The 16845-nt window shown below is 45.9% G+C and overlaps 1 protein-coding gene across 4 annotated transcripts in view; it reads right to left on the bottom strand.

Moving 5' to 3' along the window:
• The window catches only part of ASAP2 (ArfGAP with SH3 domain, ankyrin repeat and PH domain 2), a 1060322-nt gene that overhangs the window by 332997 nt on the left and 710480 nt on the right, over positions 1–16845 (bottom strand). For all 4 annotated transcript variants that reach the window (XM_078647831.1, XM_078647829.1, XM_078647830.1 and 1 more), the window contains exon 19: positions 3941–4056. In XM_078647831.1, the coding sequence (XP_078503957.1) occupies positions 3941–4056 (116 nt within the window). The remainder of the gene's footprint in view (positions 1–3940; positions 4057–16845) is intronic.

Genomic DNA, 16845 nt, shown 5'->3' on the forward strand with positions numbered 1-16845 from the left:
TAAGTTTTAAAGTGCCTGGTGTAAAATGATTCCTGTTATGAAAAGGAAAAAATAAATAAATACATATTTTAAGGTCTCTGATATAAAATGATGCCAGTTGTGCAAAGGAAAATAAGGGAAATAAATAAAAACTCTGGTTGTCCAATTGTCACTTCTTTCTTTCTATGAGTGAGTAATGTTTTTAGCGATGATAGACAGGGAGCCAGTATCATCATGCACTGTCAAAGTTGAAAGTCTCTGATGTAAGGGCCATTAATTATGAAAGAAAATAAAATAAACATTTTAAAGGCTCGGATGTAAAATGATGTCAATCATGAAAAGAAAAAGAAAATAAATACATACATAAAGACAGGTGTTGTGTATTGTGTTTTCTTTCTAAGTGGGAGTAATGTGCCAGGGCTGGTAAACATGGGCCCCTATGTAGGGCAGATGGGGCTGTGTAACATACCCCTGCAGTGTCCTTTAACCTGGTAATGTGTAGTCACAAACCTAGACTGTCAGTTCCCTGGGGCAACATTATGCACAGCCTATTTGAAAGTCTCCGATTTTGACAAGAAGAAAAGACTTTGGAGCATCTCACTTTATGGCTGGTTTCTGATATAATGTAGGAGGATTTTGTGTCAGGATCGCTGTTCTGGCTGAAGGGTCAGAAGGGGTTTCCTTGTGCCACCAAGAAAAATGGCAATGAAAGAAGGATTAATACCACAAGACAAAATGGAAATGCCTAGAAAGAAAGTACTTCTTCTTTCTAGGTGGCAGAAAGTAAAGGAGGACTGCATTTTGTATTGTATTGCACTGTAATTGAATTTATGTAGCGCTTAATTTACGTCATAAGGAGTTTAAGCACTTTACTGTGGGTATCACTCTACTTCAGAACCTATTGGTTATTGTTGGTTATTTAGATTAGTCTTGTGCTCTCAATAAAACTATTTCTTGCATTTACTCCAACTTCTTTGTTGGTAGATTAAATTAAACAGGAGTTATATGTGACAGTAGTGTGAGTTCATGCAAATGGCTAGTCAGATTAATTAGTAGGCTTGAGGAGATTATTGTTAAGGTGTAGAGATATGATTTTAAAGGAGATGTTGTGATTTATGAGGTGAGATTTGGGTAATTTTCAGAAATGCAATAATAGGGAGTAAAGCAGATATGTGTGAGGCTTAAATTAGGATTCAATCAGAGAGAGTAAAGCAAGAAGGGGAAGGATAGGAGAAGGTCATTCTATTAAAAGGAAGAAGAGACCCCAATTGGTAGTTCAAAGTCAGGCCCAATATTCCATGCAGGGGTTTAAGGAAAGAGGAGAGGCTTTATGAGATAGCATGCTCTATGGGGATGTAAAACTGCAGAAGGAAACATTTTCATGAGATTGCATGTGGCACCTTTATAGTGCCCACCTCACATGTGGAGTAACAAGGACAAATGCAGCATGCTATACTGATATATGTAACCCATGCCCGCCCAGCAATGAAAAAAAATATATACACAAAGCACTTCCTTAGACATGTAGTGGAAATGAATGAAAACACAATGTATAACTATAAAAAATAGGAAGGGATTTGGGTATTTTCTGCTGGATGTCATTAAGTAACACAAATAAGGTAGATGGCAATTAACACAGCAACACATCAAGAGATTAAATATAATGCAGAAGATCTCGGATTTGATACACTTAAATTCTGGGGAACTCTTTTTTCCCTCTGGGAAACGCGGAGTATTTTAATGTGTATGTAAAAGACATTTATGTCAGAGAGGGGGTCACTTCTCCAGTTTTTATTCCTTTGAGTGTTGCATATTTTTATGTTTGCAGTTTTACATTACCCCACAGTATGTGGAGTAATTTGCATGCTTTTTGGTTTGTAGCTTGCCATGTTCCTAAATTCTTATGTTCTGCAATGTGCGTATAAGATGTTCAGGGTTCACATGATTCACTCTTGCCTAGCAGTGCGGGAGAACAAAAGACAGTAACCACTTGTTCATTGTGGTGGGTGTGTAATTTAAACTAAATTTTACTTTTTGATTATTTTCTGAATTTCTGTATTTGATTAACTATATGTGGTTTGAAGATAAAGCCTGAATGCAATATCACAAAGTTGAGAGTACCCCATGTAGGTGATGGGCGAATGGTGTTTGTATGCCTAGTAGACTCTGCCTCGTTGTGGGAGTCAGATAAACAGCTAGGAGAACAACAGTTTTTTACCCTTGTACGTACTGTTTTGAAGCCACACACTGAAAAAGAATGTTCTGATGTGTAAATGTGGGAAACGGGAGTACCATGTTGCAACAAGTACACTGGTTTCTGCTCTTGCTAATGTGCAGAGGAGCAGTACTCTGTTGCACGGTGTGTATTTTGGGGTTATGAATGAGGGAAAGAACAGTACCCTTTCGCATAAGGAAGATTTTAGAAGGTTAATACCCTATGGTGTTGTCAATGTTAATCACATGCTCCACCTTAATGTCCTCAGGTAGCAGTTGCAACCGTGTATGAGGTTAAGATTCACCAAGCTCATAGGACTGAGGATGAGTAACTTAGTGTGAGATGTGTTGTTTCACCTACATGGGCCCCACTTTGTACAAATGTGATGATTTAACAGGTGCATGGTTCTGGAGGCACATTACATTGGTGATTGTCTTGTTTGTGTACTGGTGGGTTTATTTCAGTTTGCTTGTACTGGGGTTAGTCATCACTGTGTATGAATGGGATGATTTGACACGAATATGTTCTGGGTTTCAAAGTGTGTAGGTGTGGTATGTGGGTGCTTCCGTACCGTGTCATTTTAGATTGTTGACCTTGTGTGCAGACACAGAATGGTTTTAGAAATGGGAGGTCAAAACAACACTCAGTAGTTTACTTTGCAGAAGGTTTTAGTCTATGCGCACTGAGAGCCGTCATCATTGCGTACAGGAAAAGTTGCATATGGTGGTTGTACAGCATTCAGATGGCATTGCGCTGGGTTCAGATATATCTGCTTTCTTCAGTCTGGCACTTTGTCACGTTGGTTTGGCCACCAAGTTTGACTAGATGGTAAACTCCTTGCAAGCGCTGGGCTGCACTTCTGTGGGTGCAAGTTTGCCTTTTTGTTTCTGAATATCTGTTGTGTCCGACACCTGAACACTGTGTAACGAAGAGAATGATGAAGGCGGCATGACTGGGTTGTCTTACATAGAAGAAAGGTCAATGATATAGTGACTTGACGTGGCTGTATATGCATGGTCTGAGTAGGCTTGCTGTGCAATGTTGAGTGTGGATGTAATGAGAATGTGATAATGCTGTGGACTCTTAGTTCTGAGTGCTGGTTGTAGCCTGGCAGTTCAGATGGAAGGAGGCTGAAGTCCTGCAAGAAGATACCAGACGCTGGTAGTATATCAAGGGCTTAACATTAAATAAAGAACATATATCCTATCTGTGTGGCGTTATACTCCTGTGTGGAGAAGCTAGCTTCTGACTACAACACACTTCTTGAATATGAACCACTAATTACTGAGGACCAGGGAAGCATCTTCCTGACTGCGTTTGAGTACAGGAAGGCATGGATGCTCAAGAGCCACAATGTACATAAAGAATGTGCTTCAGAAACTCACATTTGCCATCTACATTCCAAGCAAAGCTTAGAGCAAGAGGATTGAAAGGTGACAAAAAATTATTCACAGGTTCTGAAAACGTGGTTCAAAAAGTACATGATGCAAGTGCACGTGTTCTACGGTTCCTCATAAATCCTGATATCTGTGACTAACCCAAAAAAGAAGAAGTCCCAAGAGCCAATAATACCATTATGGACCTTCTGAGTTACTTCCAGTATGATGGAACTGATGTATCAGTAGCTGGTGCCATTTAGAGATACAGAGGATGCTTCAATATTCAAATTAGCAACATAGTTGTACCACATGGCAATTAATGCTAGGAAATGTTCATTGATATGTATAGAACTCTTGGTAATCTTACCTATTTCGATAGAAGCCTTTCCTCTTAGAAGCAATTTGAGGCACTCAGTATTGTCTGTTAAGCAACAATAGTGCAACGCTGTACTACCTTTAGCAGTCTGCTTATCAAGGTTGCCGCTATTAAAAAAAGAAAAAAAAAAAAAAAAGAAGTTTCATAACAAAAGCAAACATACATTACATATTTCACTACAATGCAAAGGAAAACAATAGACAGGAAACAGACGTCACAGGTAGGACCATAAGAACACAATGTCCAGTCAAAATATGTACATTTATTTAAACGTTTGTAGTTTTTTAATTTTGAGTACTGACGTAGCTATTGTAGAGAGTACTGCACTATGTCATATTAGAAAGCTATTTGTAATATCGGCTCAATTAAATGTATTAGGGCCTAGGGAGCTACTTTTATTGAAAGGTAGCAACGACTAACAGAGTGTGCAAGATCGCCGTATTTTTCTTTTTTACAAGCTGGTTGGCATTAGTCGTGCTAACAAAAATAACAGAAATGCAGCAGAGAGTAATCTTCCACTCTGCGGTCAAGCAAACTATATGTAAGTGATTAAAATTGCAAGGCCATACGCCCACGCCCAGAACAGATTTGGAAAGAAGAAGCAAGCAACATTTGCATGCCATTCAGACTTGTTTCTACGTTGTCCATAGTGTGGACGCAAAATGCTGCTCAACAACTTACTCTCCTCTATAGATGATCGTTGGAGAGAAGGTTATAAATTGAGCATTTTGAACGAAGCAGGTGCATGTTTTTAAGTGCCGGCTCGTGTATAATACAGCAGCCATCTTGGGGAGCGTATTTTGCGGTTCTGTTAGTGGGTTCGGTTTTGGGTCATCTCCCCCTATTTAGGCATGGCCACTGCGGACGCACACCTGGCATGCATCAGGTGCGCCAAAAGCCCACCAAAAGCAAGCCCTTCTGCGCCTGTCCGCATCTGAATGGAGGGAGTCATCCCTCAGCCCTGGAAGCACGCCATAGTCCTCCCCCTTCTTAAGAAACCTACTGTGGACCCTTCCAGCTGGTCCAATTATAGACATATCTCTCTGCTTCCCATTCTGCCCTAAATTTTGGAAAATCCTGTCTGTAAACAACTCTCCACCTACATGGAGTCCTAAAGACTCTTGCATGACTTCCAGTCTGGTTCAGAGCTGGGCATAGCACTGAGGCCGCCCTCCTCGGGATCACAGAATTATGACACAGGCCATAGATGGATCCTAGATGAGGGTGAGACAGCAGCGCTGAATTTAATCGATCTAAGCGCTCCTTTCTATACGGTGTTTCATGATATGCTTCTGGTAAGATTGGCACAGCTGGGGCTTCAAGGTACGTCACTTGCCTGGCTGTCCTCTTATCTAAAGGACCGAACTTTTCAGGTCTTCTCGGGCCACGCCTCATCTAAACACCATGCTCTGACCTCCAGGGTCCTGCAGTGATCAGGTCAGTCCAGCACTTTTCAACATCAATGTCTGCCCATTGGCCAACCTGGTGAAATGTTCCGAGTTAACTGTGTTCTCCTATGCCGATTGTACCTAGATCATCTTTTCTTTATCATCAGCACAGGATCCAGATTCAGGAGCCACTGAACTCCTGTTTGACTCATGTAGCCTCATGGATGAACAGCAACGCACTAATATTGAAGGAAGAAATACAGAGGTGCAATTGTTGTGAAAGAATCCATCCCTCTAGGGACCTCAAGGCGTACTTCCGCCTTTCCGCCTCTGCATCCCTCGAAAGAGGAAGAGAGGCTCCACCGTCTGGACCCAAAACGTGCGCTCTCCTTTTATCTAGACCGCATACGCCAGGTCCAGGTGCACGACCAGCTCTTTGTTGTTTACGTGGGTGTTAAGAACGGACAGGCGGTGCACAAGCGGACCATCTCTCGGTGGGTCGTTTTGTGCATCTAGTCTGTTATTCCTTGGCGAAAAAGGAGCCTCCTGTGGGGCTGCGCGCCCATTCCACTCGGGCCACGGTGGCTACTACTGCCCTGGGTTGGGGAGTCCCCTTGCAGGACATCTGTCAGGCAGCTACGTGGGCTTCGCTGCACACGTTTGAGAGCACTACTGCCTGGACAGCCAAGTCTGGAGAGATGGCTTTTTCGGCCGTTCCATTCTCCAGGACTTCCTGGTATGATCTTAGTTCTCAGACCCACCTCCGGGTTGGTATTGCTATGGTATCTATTCTAAGGTAAGGAATATAACTAACGCGTTTCTTTCAGATGAACAAGTTACTTACCATCGGTAACGATATATCTGTAAGAAACATTAGTTAGTTAGATTCCTTACCGCCCCACCCATCCTCCCTGTTCGGCGATTTGATATCTAGGGTTAAGGTATCTCCCTTTGAGGGCCCTAGTTTCATGGCACCAGTGTCGGTTTCTTGCATGGCTCTGCGTCCTGGCGCGGAAACCTATGTACAGAACTGACGTCAGCGCGCGAGTGCGGCGTCTAAGTACTCCGACAACTTCATCCCGGCGATCACGATGCCAACGAGGGACGCGGAGCCGCTGACGACGCCTACTGACGCGCCGGGGTACTGCTGACGAAAACTTTCCGGATCCAGTCTGACGCCTGGGGATATTCCAAGGTAAGGAATCTAACTAACATGTTTCTTTCAGATATAGTAATACGGCAAAGCGATTCCCTCATTTGCATGGCCATGAAAACGATGGAATGCTCTCTCTGGATAGCACTGGTGCTACATGTGCAACATTGCTATCAGTATTACAGAAGGGGCCACACAAGCATCTGCGGTCACTTCTTTAATGCAATAGTGCAACTTGGCTGAAAAAAGCTGGCACACACGCGCCTGGTTGGCGGGTATATATAGATGAGACAAAGATCAAAAAAGGCTCTACTGTCTCCTTTCGAGGTGCCATTACAAGTGCAATTTTCAATATGCCATTTTGAGCATTAGCCCCTTTCCAGATTACCGAAAGAGCACCGGTGCCTGGTTACCAGAGACCCAGTGCGTATCAGTCAAAAAAAATCAGTACCAGTGGCAAAAGGTGGAGGTGACCATGACAAAGAAAACAAGTTACTTATCTGTAACTTTGGTTCTCCAGTATTGGTAACTTTCATAGATTAACCAAAGGAAATGATGGACGGAGCTTTGACAATACAAGCACTCACCCCCAGTCAACTGATCTGGGTTTAATCCATCACCGTTCTTTAGCCCACTCTGCCACCCCAGTTCAGACATGGCCATATGCAAATCAGTCTGACTCTGCGCCTCCTGGGAACAGTCCAGCCCTAACTGCCAAGCCATACCTTCCCTGGACCGGAAACAAGCTACCGAGGACCGGTTTCTGGCATTTCAGCCGTCTTCAGCCCGGCTTGCTCGAATCCAGTGGCAAAGTGAGCAAGGGACTTACGTCTGAGCATACCCTGCCAACTTATGGCGAACAAAGAAAAACCAAAGGAAATGATGGACGGAGCGCTGACAATACAAGCACTCACCCCCAGTCAACTGATCTGGGTTTAATCCATCACCGTTCTTTAGCCCACTCTGCCACCCCAGTTCAGACATGGCCATATGCAAATCAGTCTGACCCTGTGTCTCATGGGAACAGTCCAGCCCGAACTGCCAAGCCATGCCTTCCCTGGACCGGAAACAAGCTACCGAGTAGCGGTTTCTGGCATTTCAGCCGTCTTCAGCCCGGCTTGCTTGAATCCATTGGCAAAGTGAGCAAGGGACTCACGCCTGAGCATACCCTGCCAACTTATGGCGAACAAAGAAAAACCAAAGGAAATGATGGACGGAGCGTTGACAATACAAGCACTCACCCCCAGTCAACTGATCTGGGTTTAATCCATCACCGTTCTTTAGCCCACTCTGCCACCCCAGTTCAGACATGGCCAAATGCAAATCAGTCTGACCCTGTGCCTCATGGGAACAGTCCAGCCCGAACTGCTAAGCCATGCCTTCCCTGGACCGGAAACAAGCTACCGAGGACCGGTTTTTGGCATTTCAGCCGTCTTCAGCCCGGCTTGCTTGAATCCAGTGGCAAAGTGAGCAAGGGACTCACGTCTGAGCATACCCTGCCAACTTATGGCGAACAAAGAAAAACCAAAGGATATGATGGACGGAGTGTTAAAGGAATCATCCTGCAGGGTTCCGCCTTGAGCTTCCTGAGAAGTCTGAGAATTAGTGGGATCAGAGAAAAAGTGTAAACAAAGACCAGGCCATCGAAAGCGCATTCCCCAATGATCCCAGATAAAGATCCCTGAGTCAGCATTTCTTGTTCTCTGGGGTGGCAAAGAGATCTATGGGGGGAGTGCCCAGAGACTGAAAATTTACTCCAGAGTGTCTTGGTCAAATTCCCACTCGTGGCTCACTGACTTGAGGCGACTGAGCGTGTCCGCTGTCTTGTTGAGGGCACCTGGAAGATGTTCCACCAAGAGTGATATCTCCTTTTGGATTGCCCATTCCCAAATTTCCTGAGCCTCTTTGGATAGTGGACAAGACCTTGTACCTCCCTGCTTGTTTACATAATGCATGGCCGTCGTGTTGTCCGTACGGACCAGGACAGTGGATCGTCGAATCCGCGTTAGGAAGGCCTGTAAGGCTAGACAAATCACTCTGAGTTCCAACAGATTGATGTGGAGAAGGCGATGCTGGAGCAGGCAGCGGCCGCTTACCTGAAGGTCTTGTAAGACAACTCCCCAGCCTTCTAGTGAGGCGTCCGCTGTTATTATTAGTGGAGCTGGGGTGACCCTGAAGGTGAGACCCTGAGAGATATTGTCTCTGACTGACCACCACCTGGCCGCCTCTTTAATAGGCTGAGTTATTGTGATCTTGTCTTCGAAAGAGCCTTCTGCCTGGTGCCACTGCAAATCCAGTTGTTCTTGGAGGGGGTGAATTTATAACCTGCAATGTGGAATCAAGGGAATGCAGTACGAGATTGACCTCAGAAGAGACTTGTAGAGGCAAACTGAAAGTGGACGTCTTCTTTGCAACCGAGGAGCAGAGGTCATCAGTTTTGTCTGCCTTTCTTTTGATGGGAACGGTTTGCAGCAAGATGTGTCCAGAATGGCTCCCAAGAAATTGGCCAACTTGGACGGGCACAGGAGTTACTTTTCCGTGTTTAGCTGCAGCCCCAGGTGACGAAAGAGCTGTGTGCATATTCCGACAGCCTCTTCCGGAGCTTTCACCAACCAGTCGTCCAGGTAAGGAAAGACCTGGAGCTTCTGTTTCCTGAGAAATGCTGCGACCGGGGCTAGGATTTTTGGGAAAATCCGCGGAGCAGATCGGAGTCCGAAAGGCAGGACCTTGAATTGAAAGTGGCTCTTAGCTACTGTAAAGCCTAAAAACTTCCTGTGGGCAGGGTGGATGGGGACATGGAAGTATGCGTCTTCGAGGTCCAGGGTGGCCATGTAATCTCCTGAATTGAGGAGCTGTAAAATGTCCTGTAAGGAGACCATCCCAAAAGAGAGTTTTATGAGATAGGTGTTTAGCTCCCTCAGGTCTAAAATTGGGCGCCATTTTTCGACGGTCTTTTGAACAAGAAATAACCAGCAATAGAATCCTTTGCCCTGTTGGGATAGAGGGACCGGTTCTATCGCTCCCTTGAGAAGTAGTTGGTGGGCTTCTGGACGTAGAAGGTGTAGATGTTTGGATTCAGTGGCGCGAGGGGCTTTGGATGGTGGTTGATGTTGAAATGCCAGAGTATGGCCTGTTAAAACAATATTGAGAACCCACCGATCTGATGTTATAAGTTACCAGTTGTGGAAGTATTGGGATATCCTGCCCCCCACTGGTGTTACAGGGAACAAAGGAATAGTAGGAAGAGCCAGGAAGCCGCTACTGGCGCTTAGAGGAATCCCTCCCCTGTCGCCCTTGCCGTCCTCTAGATTAAGATCGAGAGAAAGAAGACGACTGGCCCTGTCATTGAGAATACTGCGGCTGCTATGATTGAGAAGGCTGCGAGTAAGAGGATTAGCGCTGCTGCTGATATCCGCCTCTGTATGAGGAAAAACCTCTACCTCTCGCTCCACGGAAAGGAACCTTGCAGTATTGTAGAGTCCCAAGGGACTTTGCAGTTTCAGTGTCTTTCTTTATCTCTTGCATCGCATCATCAATGTGCTTCCCAAAAAGCGCTTCACCGTGAAAGGGAAGATGCAGGATCTTGTTTTGGACTTCCGGCCGGGAAACAAGTGGCACAAAGCCAACCTTAGCGTCGAAGGACTTCTGCCCCTGCTAGGGAACGGAAGGCTGTAGTGGCAATATCCATTGCGTAGTCAATTATTTCGGAAGATGTTCTTTCTTCCTCCTGGAGCACCTTTTTGGTTTCAGCTTTAGCTTCTTCCGGCAGCTGGTCTAGATACGGAGACAAACCACATCTGGCGATCATACCTTCCAAGAATTGCCAAGGCATTGGCTGCTCTGACCAGGAGGCTGGACATGGAAGAGAACCTCTTCCTACCATTATCCAACCGCCTTCCCTCTTTATCAGGTGGTGTGGTAAGAGGGGCCGCCGGATTTTTAGACTTTCTCTGGGCCGCTTGAGAATCATAGAATCCGGTTTCGGCTGGGTGACAAGACAAGCGGGGCTATCATCTGGAGGCTTGTACTTCTTTTCCAGACGAGGAATAACAGGTATGACTGTGACCAGCGACTTCATAACTTTTAGTCCCTCATCCCAGACGCGACCCACGATAGGGATAGAGCTAACTGACTGCCTGTATGGTTCTTTAAAGTCATATAAAAAACATTCTGACTGCACAGATGGAATGGGCAGATCAAAACGTTTAGAAGCTCTCTCCATTAGATCCTGAAAGCACCCAATAGCCGCTGGAGGGGAATCCGCCAGTTCTGGAATGGGAGAGGCGGGATCCGGAATGATGTACTCATCCCCTTCACTGTCAGGGTCCAGAATCGTCATTGAACCTCATTGGATGCATCATCCTGGACTGTAACCACATTCTGCTGTGGTTCCGGTAACTCTGGTATTTGAATTTGAGGAAGCTGAGGTGTAACCGGAAGAGCAAGTGGAGTTGAAGGCACTTTCACTGTTTCTTGGACAGAGGGTTGTGTTGGAAATCTCTTCCTGTAATCCGAAAGCATGAACTGCAGGTCTGTATTGAGGGAAGATGGCATATAGACCCTCTCCTGTTGATATTGTTCCTGAGATTTCGATTGTGGCACATACTGTTGCTGCTCCATGTAATATTCCTCAGAGTTAGAGTCCTGATATTTAACATGCAGATAGCCCATCTCAGCTGCATCACCATAAGGACCGTCATCGTCCTCAGAAAACTACTCTTCCAAAAAGAGAGCAGGCGGCAGGGATGTCACTTTCCTTGGAGAAGTCATTTCTGGAGTAATGCGACGTCGCCGTATAGAAATTGCCACATTTTGCATCATCGACGAGGTTGTCGACGGAGCAGCCACCGATGATGTTTGAACCGTCGATGAGGAGATAGCCGCCGTCGACAGGGAGCGTCGTCGAGACCGTCGTCATTATCAGGCTGGAAGCTGTCGATGTCATCGCTGTCGACGTGCCGTCGACACCATCACCGTCGTCATCCTTGTCAATGTGGAAGTTGTCCAAGTAGACGTCGATGACAGAATGAAAGGTACCTCTGTGTGTGGAGTTGTCGTCAAAGCCGGCGTCGACGAAGCCGATGGAGACGAGGAAACTCTTGTCGACAAGCCCGTCAACGGAGCCGAAGTAGACACTGGTAAGACTTTTGAAGTCGTCGTTAACAGTATTGATACCCTCAGGTGGGACAGTAGCTGTTTTTTTGAAAGGTTTAGCCTTTCAAGAAGGAGAAGAAGCAGAAGGCACATGGTTGGTCTTCTTCACAGGTGCCACACCTAAAGAAAGTCCTTCCCTCTCCTTTACACCACGGTGAGGATATTTGATGGGACTACGCCTATCAAACCTATCAGAGGTCTTTTGTAAGGCTTTCGAAGAGGGTCTGAAGAAGTAGAAGGTGAAGACCTACCCCTTTATTGTGATCTCCTCGAAGTAGCAGATGAAGCTTCATCACTGTCACTATAAACAGGATCTTTCCGTGACTTTAGTTTCTAAAGCCAAAAGAGTAGAGGTCCCACACGGTCCCGCAAGGTCTTGGTGGAGAAGGTCCGACAGATTTTGCAGCCAATAGCTTTATGGTCAGGATACAAACAATAAATACAGTCTTTATGTTTGTCCTCCACATAAAGTCTCTTTTTGGAGCAAGTGGCACAAGCTTTGAAAAGAGCTTTCTTCTCTTTGTCTGACATGTTGAATTTGTGAAGAGCTGAAGTAAAAAAGTAGTTGAAGAAAACTGAGCAGAGCTCAGTGGAGACTCCCTTGCACAATGTGTGGTAGAAAAACTGAGGCTCTCCCAGGAAGGTTCTACGGGGTGAGGCTGTTCTAATTGGCTGTTCATTTTATTTGGTCTCTTTTACAAAAAGAGGTGGATATGTTACAAAATGTGATGAGGCCTAGGCCTTATTTTTTTGTACCTATTTCTATGGTATTTGTTTTATTTCCCGGGGACTCCCATCTCGATGACTGGGAATGATACAAGCAATGGGAATCTATGAAAGTTCCAATACTGGAGTAAAAGAGGCACTTTCCTACACCCCTATGTTAGCTTTATTGCCCATAAAAGCAGGATGCACGGTATTTAAAAGTAGAACATGTAAAAGTTTAATGTTAAACATGCAATTTCAGTAAAAATGCCCTCAAAGAACATGTAACTTTCCTTGTGTAATGCTCTTTCTGGTAGAGACTATCTAACCACGGATTACTAATCTTTTGAATATTCCACAGGTTCCAGACTGGATTCAGTTATTTTTTAGCATTCCCTCTGTGCCCCGCAGGATGGTGCTGTGCAGCTCCGCACTGACTGCGTTCTGTACCAGGAATGACCTGCTGGAACCATATAAAAGCCACTCCTGCGTGCTAACGTCAGTGGCTTTTGAAGCTGTACGCACCCCCGGGCGCAGAGCTCAAACCACAAATTCTGACCAGTGTGCAGATTCCTAGACTTGAGATCTTATTAATGGGGGAGCCCAATTCTCAGAATAGGAAGGATAGGAAAGTCAGTGAGTAATCTGCAGTCTCTACCATAAACAGTAATAAGGAACAAAAGTAACCTGATCTTTTGATAGTGATTTCTAACAACAGATTCTTCAACATTTGAATAGAAACCAGAGCTGTGTCTATCAGAAGTGGGACTGTAATTTAGCTCAAACCAATAAGTTATGTAGGACCAAGTGAGTGAAATGCTCCTTTTGACTAACTTGGCTGTGCAGACCAGGGGTCTATAATCTTTTCTAAAGTGAGAGCTACTTCTGATCACTGAAAACAACTGTGAGCTACTGAACGCTATACAACTCGCACATTGCTGCCAAACATCCCCAAGTCCAGCTTCACTGACTTTAAGGTTAACGTCCATCGAGCCAGATACAATTTACTGTGAGCTACTGAAGGCTAAACAACTCGCACATTGCTTCCAAACATCCCCAAGTCCAGCTTCATTGACTTTAAGGTTAACGTCCATCGAGCCAGATATAATGATTTGAAACAAATACTTTGACTGGGGCAGTACGACAGAGCTGCCATGTGTGTCCGTAAGAGTGTGGCCCTTTGGGATGTATGAACATGAGTTCATATGAATGGGATATAGGTGTATGGGTGACTGAGAGCCTGTGCCCTATGTATTTGTGGATCAGGACATACCTTTCGGCATCTGTGGCACAGTTACATGTATAACACAAAAAGCCTTCAGCTCATTCACTTGTTGTGCCGATTTTATGGCATGTAGTAACAACGTCTTATGGGTAAGAAGCCACAAAGGACAGTTGTGAAGTGCTCAAAGTGAGTACAATTCAAATATGCGACTACCAAGTTAATGTCCCATGGTGGTATGACGAAAAAAGGAGGAGGAAGCAAGTGTTGGAGACCTTTCAGAAAACGCATCACAACCGGTGATTTAAACAATGAGGGCTGGTCCAGCAACGTCAAAAGGCCAAAAGATATCCCATAACTGTGCTCAAAGCAAAGCCTCCTGCAAGAACAAAACAAACAACAGCATATCAAATAACTTAGCCTGGAGGAGGTAAATCTGGTGTGTGCTGCACCAAACCACAAATTTGTCTCAACAACAGGTATGTAAATTTTTTATTTAGGGATGCCTAACTGTCAAGATGACATCAACCACCTCATGAGGAATGTCGGAGGTATTCAGCGGTCGCTGCTCATTCTCCATGCTTGAAGGTGGAGACTACAAAGATCTGTGTGCAGAAGTTTGCCCCGTTGCTGTTACAGCATATTCTCCAGGAGAGGCAGCCTGATCAGAGGAGAGATGCTAAAGCCCAGGAGCTCTTGATACATAATCTCTGTACCAAATCAGGAGCCACTAGAATGACTTAGGCCAAGTCAGTCCTGATCTTATTCAAAACAAGAGGCAGAAGAGAGCTCGATGGGAAGGCATACAGGAGTCTTGAGTTTCACTCTAAGCAGAACACGTCTCTGAGAGAGAGACACGTAGGAAGCTCCAAAGCCCAGAACTGCTCACATTGATAGTTCTCAGCAGCAGCGAACAGATGAAGCCAAGGTTCTCCCCATATGCTAAAGAGACCTTGCACCACCTCCAGGTGTAACTGTCACTCATGATCCACTAGGGGTCGACAACTGAGCTTGTCCACCCTGGTATTCAAATATCTGGCCAGATGGTTAAACGGCAGGAGAATCCCTTGAAGGCCCAGCCATTTCCAGATGCAAAAACAACAATTGATGGACAGAATGCAGAACAATGTCATACATTCACCCCAGTAGAGAGATCTGGGCCTAAATCCATCGCTTTTTTGCACTCCACACCACCCCAGGTCAGACATGGCCATATGCAAATCAGCCTTGACCCTGTGCCTCATGTCATGGGAACAGTCCAGCCCGAACTGCCAAGCCATGTCTTTCCTGGACCGGAATCAAGCATCCAAGGACCGGTTTCTGGCTATCAGCCTTCATCAGCCTGGATAGCTTGACTCCAGTGGTGTGGAGGGCATGGGACTCACGTCTGAGCATACCCATCCCACTCGGGGTGACAAATGCAAAAACAACAATTGATGGACAGAATGCAGAACAATGTCATACATTCACCCCAGTACAGAGATCTGGGCCAGAGGCATAATGCCTTCCGGCACAAGGTCGAAGACGCCACACTACAGTGCTTGTTGCAATGACACTTGGAGGTGGTGCAGTCCATGGGCAGCTGAATCAGACTCCCCTTGATGGACAGAAGGAAGACTTCAATGCCTGGGAATGGCCCTCAGCCCCAGGAGGTTGGGCCACAGACAGACACCAGAGGCCACCTGTACTAGATAGCCCCCCGTACCCAGAAGCGATCCAACTATCACCACTGAATTACCGAAGAACACCCTGCCGGAGTAAATACCATATGGTCCTCTAAGGAATCCAGTTCAGTTAATAAAGGAGCTAAATTACCGAGTATCAGAGCCAGAAACTCAGATCATACTTTTTATGAAAAACATATCTTTTTATTGTTTTTTATGCACATATTTATAAAAAAGCATTCAGGGATTAGCTGTTCGGACATTAAAAAAAATATACAATCAACATTATATTTCAAGTCAGGATGATGAGAACAACATCATACATTAAAGTGTTCCATTCACTCCGGGGCAAATTAAGGGGACTCAACAGGCCCTTACATCTTCAGGGGATCATTCAGACTCAAACACATTCAGGCCGTTTACACAGGTGACCTGCAACAAATGGATGGACTTATCGTTGCATGGGCAGGGGTGCAGAAATGAAGGGGCAAATTAGATGGTATAAAGTTGCCAGCCTTGATGGTAGCGCCGACGCGCGTTTCGGTGTAAGGCACCTTCGTCAGGGCAAACAGATGGAGCCAGGGAGGGGAACACACAAGCTGTTTTGTCTTGGGGAACGCCCTTCTATTGTGTACCAACTATCACCACTGTCAGTTCTGGGTGGGGTAGGGAAGGAGTCAACCATTGACCTAACCACGGTCCTGTAACCACCACTGCATATCTTTCACATTCTCCTCCAAGATCTGGATGTGGTCTAGGGGTCCCCTTAATGTTGGGTCCACTTAGACTTCCAGATCCTACTGCAGAGCATGTATATGTTAACTGGTGTGCTTGATTGGTAGGATGCAGGACACCATCAGTTACAGTAGCCTCAGAGTTGACTTCACTTAATTCCAGAAAAGAGGCTGAAAGATTGGGATCAAGGCCAGTATATCCTGGACTCTACTTTTCCTGGAGAAAGGCATGAAACCAGACTGTGTCCAATGGCTTACAACAGGACCGGGCCCAGCAAGCAGACACCTCCAAAAACCCAGACGGGCCTACAGATCACTAAGGGGGAGAAGGGGGAGGAGGGGGGGAGGGACAGAGACCCGCCAGAAACCTCTGAATGGCAGAGTCCGCAAAAGGGTGCCATCAAAAGGGAGGTCCACCAACTGTTCCCAAACATTCTCCGGGAGCCATGCATGGCGGCGAAGGGCCACCGAAGAGGCCATGGCACGACCAATTACCTCCGAAACATTCAGAGCGGAGAGGAGAATAAACGCCGCCAGCTCATGGCCATCCAAGACATGGTGCCGAAGATCAACACAGGCACCTTCTCGAGAAACAGCAGACAGGAGGGTCTCAGCCGAATCCCACAAGCAAGAAGTGGCCCTAGCCACAACACAAAGAGTGTTATGGGCCCGCAAGGCCGCACTGGTGGAGGCAAAGATATTGCGGCCCCAGGAACCCAACCAGCGCGCCTTCCGCGACGGGGGACACAACAACGATGGCAGGGAGGGAAAGCCCTTCTGCAAAAGAGGGCCTCTGGTAGAGGGGTGGAGGGAAAGACAGACAGGATCATGAGGCGGTGGCGGTGCAGAAGGTGGAGCAGCACCGGGTTCCCCGTG

This window comes from Lissotriton helveticus, chromosome 6 (assembly GCF_964261635.1).
Source record: "Lissotriton helveticus chromosome 6, aLisHel1.1, whole genome shotgun sequence".
Lineage (NCBI taxonomy): Eukaryota > Metazoa > Chordata > Amphibia > Caudata > Salamandridae > Lissotriton > Lissotriton helveticus.